The following is a 12,407-nucleotide window of genomic DNA, read 5'->3' on the forward strand; positions in this document are numbered from 1 at the left end:
ACTGTTAATATCACTTAATATTTGTAAGTTTGGATGCATACTAAAAATGCATTGTTCTTTATTTGTATAAGATGTTATTAAGAATTTCTTGTTTGAACTATAATGCTGGAATATGAAAAAATGATAACTATCATTTAAGAATATTTTTATGATATATTCTTTCACTATTCTGAATATAATTTAAAAATTAATAGCTCAGTGAGAAATACTAGATGAAAACGCCCCTCAAGAAAATCAGGAAACAGGAGCTTGCTTCTTTTCTGAAGTCGTATTATATCGTGTTGATACTGCATCAAATTCGATTGAACGAATATTTTCTTGAACTGCGCATGTGCGGAAAATTAAAATTATAAGATATATAGATGAGCATATACGTTTATGTTACACTTCGCTTATTATCGTATTTTCACCGATAGATGGCATGTGAACACAGATGAATTAAAGTTACATTTTTATTGATATATTAGAAAATTATAATATGTACTAAACATAAGAATTTCACAAAAATACTTAAATAATCTCGTACGTAATAAAAATGTAATTTCTTTTCATTTTAAATAAAATAATATATAACCTGAAAATCAGGTTTCGAAAATTATTTAATAACAATTTATATTTAAAAAATAAGATAAGATTTATTCTTTTGTAAAAATGTGACCAAAGATAAAAGTTACCCATAATGCTTATATTTGGCGGGGAAATATTTAAAACAATTGGAATTTGGAACGATTAACCTAAAACATGACAGTTTAAAATGTGTTAAGCAAATGTCAAGTATGAACGGAATATCAGCAATACACGTTAAAAAATTAAGTAAATATATTGATATTTAAAGTATTTTATACTATACGATCGAAAAGTAAAAAATTTATTAATACTTTTCAGGTCATAATATTGAGGAAATACGATTGAGAGCATTAAATAATATTATTTCAAAATACGATCTTGGTTTTGGTTGTGATTGCGATGCTGTAAAAAAGGAATTAATAACAAAATTATTTAATTGGTTTTCATTTGAAGCGTTTTCACAAACAGAAAAAGTTTTAGATTTATTACTTCGTTTATTAAAGGTACTGAATTATATTAAGTATATGTTTCATCATTTTTAAATTAATTAATAGTTTCAATTTTGAGAAACAACATATTTCGAATAATCCAGAGCTAAAATTATAAGATTAAAAGATATTAGTATTAAAATTTTATTTAAAAACAAGGAATGTTTTAATTAAAAATAAAGTAACATTATTATTTTTATGTAATATATACCATAATTTTTAAGACAGATGATAAAAGTCATTTAAATGCATTTGGTAAATTACGATTTCAAAATGAACTGCATGAATTAAGAAGAAAATTAGGTTCAGAATGGTATGAAAAAATAAATGAAATTGAAGAAATTGTTCTCAATTCAGATAAAATACAAACTACATCATCAAAGTCAGAAACTATAAAGGTTTGTTGATCTGTTATAATAATATATATAAATGCATTGACACAAAATAATTTATAAAATTTCTTTTTAAGAATTCTAGTTCTCCAACAATGGGATTTATTGATTATGACAAGCACAGAACGCGTATAAAAGATTATGAACATAATGGAATTGATACTTCTGCTGCCAACAAGTAAATATTTTTTTAATAATATAATAATTAAGTTATTTGAAATATGTTGTAAAAAAATATTATATTTTCTAATACGTATGATTTATAGTACAGTACCATTTGATTTAACATTGGAATGTGGGGATGGGACCCCAATATCTAAAGCTACAGAGGGTGGTATCAAATGGTTAATCATGCCATGGCAACCTTTAGTCACCTCTGATAGAGGAGTCTTAGCTGCAGTTGAAGAAGCACTAAATAATAGTTTAGATACAAATCTCATATTACATACATGTCAATTTATAACGAATGTGATGATGCAAGATTTTCCAGCAGAAGTTTTCCTGCAAAGACCAGCAATTGTTTCTGTAAATATTTAAATTCTTTATTGAATTGATATTTATTGATACTTAACATTATACAATTCAATTTCAGATATTACATAATCTTTTAGAATCTAGTATAAATACCTCAAGTGCCAATTTTAGAAGTATAGTACCAATGGTATTAAAAACACTCCATAAATTAACACGATCTTTAAGGTTACGAATTTACTATTACTGTGAACCATGTATTGCAAATAAAAAACAAAAAGTAAATAAGTACAAATCAATTTAAATAGTTATATTACTCATATATCACATTATATACTAATAGAGTATATTTTTCAGTTATTAGCAGGAGCATTAAGCAATAATGTTTATTCTTCCTCTGAAACAAGAGATAGTCCTGATGGAGGATTTCCAGAAGCTAATTATCAGGCATATCAATCTACTGTAAGTATTTATTTAAAACTTTCGAAACTTGGAAATTTAATAAATAATGTATATGTATTAATATTTCATACTTTGTTTAGGGTACGAGTGAAAGAAGTCAAAGCATATCAGATAATATTGACGATTCTATTTTACAACTACAACAGATGCTTATACCTACCTTTTGTATTGAAACCTTAAAACACGTTATATCTCAATTAAGTATTTCTATTAATTTAACATTCCTATTAAGAAATGTCAAATATGTAACAGATGTGGTATATGAACTGGTACAGTTACTTATCATTAGTGTGATGCCAAATATTTGGCTTTGTAACGATAATATTGCCTTAAAAATAATTGAAGATATGAAAATATTATTCGGCATTCTAGGAGATGTTATAGAATATTTTAGAAACTATAGTACAATGGATGATTTTAGAATAACATATCTGCATCTTGTAACTATTACAATGAAACTTTTAAGTCATATTGTTCCTCTAGAAATAGCAGATATTATTTTCCCCAAATCCCTTAAAACATCCATTTGTGTAGCTATAATGGATGCTGCTATATATTTTTTGTATCCAAAGTTACACCTTATATTACAAGAATATGGTCGTGTAAGTAATTTTAATTTTTTAAGTGACAATATTGTTACATATAAAATTGAATATATAGAATATATAGAATTTAATTTATAATGACTTCTTGTTTTTTCTTTTTTTGCAGCAATTTCAAAGTAATGACGAAATTGCATATATTAAATTATTTGATGAAACAAGAGTAATAACAAAGTCAATGCAAGCAGCTATATCCTTAACCAAAAATACATCTGATTTAACTCATTCAGATATCTTGAAAATGATGTATGCTTCAAAATTAAGTTTATCTTATCACAAAAATTTTAGTGTTATTAAAAAGATTATCAAATTTTTACAAAATATAAATAGGTATACACTAATTTATACAAATTTGTTATTTACTAATTTATTATTAAAATAAACTTAATTATTAAAGTATAATTTATTTAATGTTTAAGGTATTCTTTAAATAATGAAGATCAAACATTGAGTATAAAATTAATATTAAACTTATTAGCAAATGCTGATACTGATATACAGTATGTTACATATCTTGAATGTCACACTTTAATTAAAAACATTCTAGGAGTAGAATATAACAAAGAAAAATTATCATGGGAAAATTTAATATTTTTATTTGATTGGTCTGTGTTAACTGAAATCATATCTTATGGTGTAACACATGACGACAAAAGGGTAAAATAGAATTATAAAACCAAATTTGCTATAAGAATGCATAATCTATAAACTGTTTTTATCTTTTCATTAGATCAGGGAAATGTCAGAAGAAATATTAATTTACATACTAAAGGGAAGATTACAAATGGGAGAAAATGGATGGTTAAAATCATTAGAAGCCATATTACCAGTGTTACCTCTTTTACAATGTCATGCTCATTCTTCTACAACTTTAGGTCAATGTATAATGAAAATTTTCGATCCTGATGTTTCTACTAATATACAATTACCATATATCGAGGTAACTTTCAATTTATTGTTAAAAAAATACATTTATTACATAAATTTTAAAATACATACTACATATATTTATTTGTTTTAACAGGTTTTAAAAGGTAATTTAAGGTTTCTATTTTCATCGGATGGAGATATTAGAGAAGAAGCCATTTGTAGATTAATTTGGCTTCTTGGAAAAGAAAAGGATTCAGTTCAAAAATTACCACGATTATCATCTTTGCATGATTTACCTCTTAGTTCACTTTGTATTTTTGACCGACAAACATTTTTTAAAAAATCTGAAGGCAATTATCAGGTTACATATTTTTATATATACACATTTTAAGATAATTCTATACATTGAAAATTATATATACAGGCTAATATAATACTAAATATTTAATTTTTTAGAGAAGCAATTTATTATCTGTACTTGAAATGTTAAATGAACCAAATATTGATCCAAAAATACGAAAATCCGCATTAGTGCAAATTAGTGTAATGCTCTCGGATTCTTCCTTGCATAAATTATTTATTAATGAAAATGGATTGCCATTAATCTTAAATATATTTAACAGTGCATTGGTAAGATTTATTACATACTTCTTAAAAGCTTAATGTTAGAATTCTGTATAATTTATAAAATAATTTATTAATATTTCTTACATTTTATAAATGATATTAACTTTCAGGTTGAAAAGGAATGTATTAATTATCCAGATTCTGCCATTCCTATAATTACTATACTAAAACTATTATCTTCCACTGAATGTTCTATACGCCGAGATTTATCCAGTCGTATTAACGTTCTTTCAAACATAATTAGAAGTAAATATAAAAACAATATTTAAACAATTAAAATAATTTCACAATAAAAATATTAGAATTATATATCACCAAAAACTATTTTATAGGTCTTTTTCTTTTTCCAAATAATGAATGTGTTAAAACTGATGGTTCACAACTATTGTGTTTATTACTTTATAATGAATACATTATGAGACTGAATGAAAAACATACGGAAAATTATAACCAATTAAATATTTCTTTACCTCATATTATTGTTTCTAAAATGAAGCTACCGTTCCTTTGTAAATCACATTGGAAAATAAGTATGCATAGACGATCAGATATGTCTGGTAAATTATATACTTTACTAAACATTTTAGAATTCATATTATGAGAATATTATTAGAAAATATAATGAATTTGTATCCTTGTGTTTTCCAGTTCTTCATAATAATAATCCATTGGTATCAACATTTATAAGACAATATTGGATATGGGAATGGAATGGTGGTACAAATGTACTTTGGAAAAATTTGAAAGATTTTCATGATTCTGATATATCAGAAAAACTGAAAATTCAAGAAAATGAATTTTCAGTTTTACGTTTCAGTTTTCCTCACTATTGCTGCCAACAACAACTATACAATATACAAAATTCAACAACCCATGACTCAGTTTCATGCACACTTGATTATCTTACAATGTAATCATTGTTTATAGCATTCTTATAATTTCACTTATAATTTCGTTTATAGCTGTTTTTAATTTGTTAATCATTTTTTTAGGTACATAAAATTTTATAAAATGCAACAATATGAAGAAGTAAAAGATATAAGCTTGCTACCTTGGGAACAAACATTTGAACGTTTTTTACTTTCACAACCTGCAAGTAAAGAGGACTGTGATCTGTTTGTTGAAGTTTTAAATTTTTTACAACTCTATATTAATATTACAAAGAATGGTAAAATTCAAATAATCTATAGAATTTGTATATCATTTAAAATAGAGTAAAAACATTTTAATTCTTTTATGTAAATTAGGCAAGTATAAATGGACGAATAAAATAATAAAAAATATAACTAAATCACTGGCGGAATTATTAAAAAATTCGGAACTAGATAATCAAAATGTACATCAATCTATATTGAAATTAGCTCGTACTTGTGCAGCTGTAGAAAAAACTGAAAAAACTACTGTAGAGAATCAAGATGTTTGGCTACATTTTATTGAATTAATTGTCTCTACTTTATGTTTAGGGGATCAACAACATTTTTATAATTTAGGTAAATTTTTCTTTTTTTTATAATATATAATATTTTCATCCAAACTAAAGTAAAATATAATTTCTTTACAGCCTATCTTGATTGGTTGTTAACATGTTTAACATATTTAATTGGAAAATGTCATTGGACCAATTATAAAAATTTATTGATATCTTTAGGAAATACATTAATTGAACTAATTATATCCTTTCATGGTGCTGGAACAGTTAGCTTCATGGGTTTATCTATAACTAGAAATTCTATCATATGTCTTAATCACTTATTATACCAAATGCAAATAAATTTTAATAAAAACGTAAGTATGTGTAATAGAGTACTTCTGCTTATAGTAACATTAATCTAATATATATTTTGTATATATTCCGAAAATTTTTTAGACTTTTGCGCTATTTTGGTACGAAGAAGGCCGTATGTTGAATTGGTTGCCCACATTATGGCAAAATCGAGATCCCTTAGTTCGTGCATCTGCTTTACAATTATTAGCAGGATTAATGAATAATTTGCACACAGCTTCTCAACTGCTAAATTCCATAGCATTGGCACCAAGTGAATTATGTCAGACATTACTTCAGTGTATTGCTAATAGAGAAGAATCATGTATTGTTAGAGAACAAGCATGCTGTGCATTTAGCAGTCTAGTAAAAAATTGCAATTCTATAATTTTCCAGTATGTAAGTAAACATTAATTTTATTTATTATATTAAAAGTAAATTATAAGTATAAAATTCTAAACTAACTATTATTTTATTATTATTGTATAATACGTGATCATTTAGATGGATTCCTTGAAAGCAAATGCTATTTTAATATACATAGAACAAAACAACACTTATTATGAAATAAGTGTACTGTGTTCTAATATTTATATGTTTACTTCTTTGGACTGTGACCATATGGATAATCAAGAACAAGAAACTGGGAAAGTCCCGTCTATCCACAGCATACAGTCGAGTAATACATCTTTGGTACCGCGTACGATTTCACATCTGTATAATTGTCAGGATGAATTACAGCCTTGTACGTCTATCATTTAATGTCATTTTACTTTAAATATCACATATAATTACTTGGACTTAAAAACTTAAAAATGATGTATAAGTTTATATAAATACTAATTAATTATATTTAGTTTCCACCAGAGGTTCAACAACTACGGATATGGACAATTATTTACAATTGATTGCAACACCATCATTGATAACAGCAGTTTGTAGACTACTAAATAACTTAATATTAGTAGGAAAGCAAGAAGTTGTTCATCATATTTATGAGCACTCTATTGACAAATATTTAATTGGGTAATTAAATGCATAACATAGATATCTATTGTGTTTCTAAAAGATTTAAATATTTTTTTCCTTATAATTAGTACTTTTCCAGAGCTTGTATATTCTAATTTTTCAGATGCATTAACGACATTCCTAAAGATGTTAAAACTGAGAAGAACTTAACACACTACTGTGACATATTAGAAATGTACATTGGTATCTGTACAGTTTTAACAAATTGTATTACACACAGTAATGAATATATTCTTGTAGCCAATTTTTCTGTTGATTCACTATACACATTATTTTGTTTTTTAAACAACGATTTATACTGTAAGTTAAAAATTAACGGAAACATATTTTTATATTACGCTTTATACAAATCAGATTACAGTAATATAATGTTTGTGCAGGTAATAGAACATCGCAGTTAATATCTTTACGAAATAAACTTTGGACCGAGATTTTTAATTTTATAGCTATACTTTCATTAACAGAAAATCAACACTTTGAATCAATACAGGCTGCTTTGGAATTGCGTGGTCCAGAAGCTGTACTTTTATCTATTTGCCTTGCAATGAAAGATTCTAGTCCAGAGCTTCGTATCAGCGCTATAGGTTGTCTTGCATTTTTACTTTCTCAAGAAATTCAAAAAGATTCTTTAGGGAAAAGTAGTGTCTCATTACAATCGGTAATGGATACTGCTTTTACTCGTTCATCAAGTGACAATAGAAATCATTTAAAAGAAATTATATATGATGTTAATAAACTTTCTCTACAAAGCGCCAATGTACATTCAAGGAAATCAAATGAAAACGAAGATTTCCCTTTGACTTGTGAAAAACCAGGAAATTGTGAAGTTGAGACGAATGAAATTGCTATGAGTGAAGAACTTTGTAGTATTTTATTGCATTTGTTTATAGCCCATAACTATAATAGATCTAAAAAAAATAAGAAATTAAGCGAGGACAAAGATTTGATTACAAGCGCGCTTACTAATTTATTGTGTGTATCAAATACAGCCAAAAAAGTCGCGCTGGAAGAAAATTTACCTGAAACAGCTGTAATGATATTAAAAGAACTGTATGTCAGATTAAATTTACAACCTTTTGAGCTTATCAAAAATCAGATAGATCGAGAAAAAAAGGTACATATGAAAGATATATTTAAGATATATTATCTATAGTGATATTTTTTATTCACACTGTTATTGCAATAATCAGATGAGGGATTTTCCAATATTATAATGAGAACAAAAAAAGCATGCAAATAGTATTCATACACCTAATATGGAATTTCCATCAGTTTTACATATTTCAATAAAAAGTTTTCCTCATTTCTTGTATACAGATTCATCCATTACTACATGACTTGAATGCTATTTTTATATTATTAATGAACTTCATGTATGGTAATACAGAAGTTAAAGAAGTTCTAACAAAAGTAGGTCTAGCAGATGTATTGCACAAATTATGGGCTTGGATTGCATTAAGTAAAACAGTTTCAACTACAGCTCTGAAATTATTAGCAACCTACACTACAAAATGTACTACAGGTATAATTCAAATTTAATTATGTAACCACTAATTAAATATTAAATGATTAAATGAATTATTGAATGATTTACTGAATTTTAATAATTTAATTTTTCAGCTGCTCAATCTTTGACATTAACAACTATCTTACCTGGAACGGGACTTAGGAAAACGCCTAATACTCTCGCACTTATACATGTTATTGTACAATTAGTTTGCAAAGAAATAGATAAGGCTGGTCAGTTCTTTGATAATCACAAGTTACACTTTGCTTTTCATATTCTACGAAATGCAATACATGTTCATGAATGTAGAGTATCGATTTCAAAGGTAATTTAATATTTTTTCGATATATGCATCCAAAATTATGTTTATTGACTAAACCAAATCTTGTAGAGCAATCTTCTACAATTTTTTACGAAAATTCATCCAATCACTACGAAAAGAGTAAAACCTTGGCCACTCGTCGAATTATACTGTTTGGAATTTTTAATCGATTTTACATATTATGAAGAGGGTCAGTTATGTGTACCAAAGGTGAAATGAAAATCTTAATTTATAATTTTCTTAATTTTTATACTTTAATGTCCGAAAAATATATTAATTCTGTTCACGTGCAAATTAATTATTTTCGATTACTCCATATAATTAATATTTAAACATTTTTACACAAATATTCGACATTTTTTCAGGCAGTTGACGGCTTGGATGTTTTGTTGCAATTGTCAAAATATTCCTCATCATCTAACAGAATTCTAGCAATTTCCATATTGCGTAATCTCGCGTTTAACATGACAAATCGACCTCGGTTACTTAGTTCAGGTAATGTGATTCTCATTTTAATATCATATTAAATATTCTAACGATTTTAATGGAATGTAAATGTTTTAGTGGATTTTATTAATGTTCTGCATGATATATTTAAAAATGGTTCCTTGGATGAAATTAAAATAGCAGGTTCTATGTTGTGGTCTTTGGTGTCCAACAATCAAAAAGGAAAATTAATCGCTCGAAGTGCTGGTTTTTCACAGAGTCTACAAGAAACTTTAGGTAGATTTACGCTATTAAATGTAGACGATAGGAAAGAAGAAGAGGACTTAATAAAAATGTTACAATATATATTAAGAATTCTTAGTCCAATAGATACTAAAAATGATTGAGAAGAAATAATAAAATATGAATAAATGTATATACAAATTAAAATTATACTTTACATTTTGTGAATAATATTATTAATAAAACTTGTAATATTTTTTGTTGAAATAGCACAAAAAATGTAATACCAAGTCAATTTTTATAGTGGAACTATATAAATTGTTATTGTAAGTATATTTTTATAAATATCAAATGAATTATTTTGTAACATATTTCATAATAAAATTACTAAATAATTAAAAATTCTTAATTACTTTGTTTCATAACTAAATATATAAAATAATAATATTCAATTACAATTAGTACTTAATAATTATTTTTTGTTTTTATTGAAGGAATAAAAACTTAATCAAAACTTTCCAATTATTTTCCAGTACATTTACTTCCTAGTTTTTTAGTTAATATGTATTTATGTACAAAATTATACTAAGGTGCATACATGTATGTTAAAAAGTAGACTGATTAATATGACTTTGTATAAGTAAATTAAGTTATTTCGTTTTGCTAACGATATCTATTTCTCAAGTTTCGTTTGCCCACATCCAGTGATTGAAGATAATAACTTAATTTCTACGATGACTGGATCTCGTATTATTCGTTAATGAAGTAGATTGTGATAAAAGTTAAATGACAGGTGAATTTTTAATATTTCCTGAATACTAAAGAATTTCTTAAAATTTGTCATAAAACCCTACATATCTATAAAATATTTTGCATTAATTATTATTATAACTAAAATTGTTCTACTAAATGTAAATATGAAAGTATTTTAAATCTTTTTTGATATCGAATAAACATTTTTTATGATTTATCTATTACTTTTTTATTGTAACAAATCATTTTTTTTATCTATAAGCTATAAATACGGCAAAAAAATATAAATATGTAAAAAGAGTATAAAATGTGACATATATAATAACGTAACAAAATATCAAACTCGTTTCGCAGCTCGAACATCGACATTCTGTCGTCTCAAAATTGTGAATCAGGTTTTCTTTTTAATGTTTTTCATAGCTTCTGTATCAGAAACATGAAGCGAATAACAAATAGATTTGGAACAGAAAAGTTTAAAAATAATTTGCTTTTGAATATTATAATGCAATCGAATAAATATTTTTATTATTCAAAACACTTAACTGGGTTGAAAATTTTCTTTGAATATTTTCTTTCAATATCAATATTTATTAAAGTATTACTTATTTATTTATAAACTTATTGTCTACTAATGGAATTTGTAAAATTTTATATAACCAAAATCTATATTATATTTTTTTACTTTATAAATAAAACTTAAATTTATGGACATTCAATATATTTGTTTAATATATGATATTAACTAGAAAGAAAACTCAATAAAAAATTAGATTTTATTTGATGAAATTTGCTACTAGTGCAGTATATGTCTGGTTAAGTTCATTAAAACTAGCTTTTATCTTTGAAAGATAGATAGTCGATATACATATGAAAATAATACCTTAATAGTTATTCTAGAATAAAAAATGATTATATAATATGGCTGCTTATATGTAGAATGTCTTTCTTTAGTAAATAAAAGAACACATGATGTTAAGTGAAGTTAAGTGGTTAAAAGTTAAATTAAAAGTGGTTATGAAGATAAAAGTTACGTGAAGACCAGATCACAAGATTCGAGGTCAATTGTTTACATTTACATATTTACATAGAATTAAAATTGTTTAATCGATTTATATAATTCAATCTAAATTTTGAAGACTGATGAATTTTCAAGCGCAAAAGATTATTACGACTTGCTAAAACTGGATCTTCTACGTTCTCGTAAAAGGGAAGTTATACATGATAATATTTCCTTTGATATCATAGTAATGTCAGATGATACAGACATTCAAAGCAAAGGAAGCCATAAAATAAATTGTATAACAAACTATGAATTTAGTTCTTTATATAATTTTTTAACTGTTAAATGGATTTTATTATTATTGAAATGACAAAAATAATAAATATATAGAAATTAATAATTAACAAAATTTTTATAATGCTTTATAATTTAGAATAATAAATTTACAGCACTGCTATGTTTTATTATTTATCGAATTTGCATATATTATTTTACATATTATATTTTTAAATACTAATAGAATGTACCATCTGTAGATTTCAATAGTTCTATATAAAAAAATTGTAGATTTTTTATATTTCTTCTCTTTTGTAAAATAAAGATAATTTTCAATTATGTTATAAAGATTTAAGCGATTATCATTAATAGTTCTAAAACAAGTTAATAATAGCAACAAAGTTTTCTTACTTCTAAAAAAAAAACACTTATCCTTAGAATTCAGTTGAAAGAATCTTAATCATTATCTTATCTCGATTTTCGTTTTTTTTTTTTTTTAAAGGTATCGAATACAAAATTATGTCACCTTTCCACCATCTCCTGCATAATTTAAGTTTCACCTTAAAACTTTTACATGCATATAATGCCTCTTACGTAGACTGTTAAAAAT

General features: G+C 25.2%; 1 protein-coding gene across 1 annotated transcript; it reads left to right on the forward strand.

Moving 5' to 3' along the window:
- The first annotated feature begins 767 nt into the window (after positions 1-767).
- On the forward strand, positions 768-9,932 carry ana3 (rotatin homolog anastral spindle 3). Its single transcript, XM_017910684.1, has 28 exons — positions 768-813; positions 886-1,070; positions 1,280-1,453; positions 1,658-1,972; positions 2,040-2,198; positions 2,276-2,380; positions 2,461-2,982; positions 3,092-3,312; positions 3,402-3,639; positions 3,713-3,922; positions 4,007-4,213; positions 4,309-4,482; positions 4,590-4,725; positions 4,812-5,036; positions 5,128-5,389; positions 5,472-5,647; positions 5,727-5,969; positions 6,041-6,264; positions 6,347-6,640; positions 6,746-6,986; positions 7,099-7,267; positions 7,374-7,570; positions 7,651-8,384; positions 8,588-8,792; positions 8,891-9,102; positions 9,169-9,309; positions 9,465-9,594; positions 9,664-9,932. Exons 1-28 carry the CDS (start codon positions 768-770, stop codon positions 9,930-9,932), a joined length of 6,414 nt encoding a protein of 2,137 aa, XP_017766173.1.
- The last annotated feature ends 2,475 nt before the right edge of the window (positions 9,933-12,407 follow it).

The sequence above is a fragment of the Eufriesea mexicana genome, unplaced genomic scaffold (assembly GCF_001483705.2).
Source record: "Eufriesea mexicana isolate 0111107269 unplaced genomic scaffold, ASM148370v2 scaffold474474847, whole genome shotgun sequence".
NCBI lineage: Eukaryota > Metazoa > Arthropoda > Insecta > Hymenoptera > Apidae > Eufriesea > Eufriesea mexicana.

Coding starts and splice junctions, on each gene's coding strand:
- ana3 (XM_017910684.1), top strand. CDS start 768: ATGTCAAGTATGAACGGAATATCAGCAATACACGTTAAAAAATTAA. Junction 814..885: donor AATACACGTTAAAAAATTAA/GTAAATATATTG, acceptor AATACTTTTCAG/GTCATAATATTGAGGAAATA. Junction 2,983..3,091: donor TATTACAAGAATATGGTCGT/GTAAGTAATTTT, acceptor CTTTTTTTGCAG/CAATTTCAAAGTAATGACGA.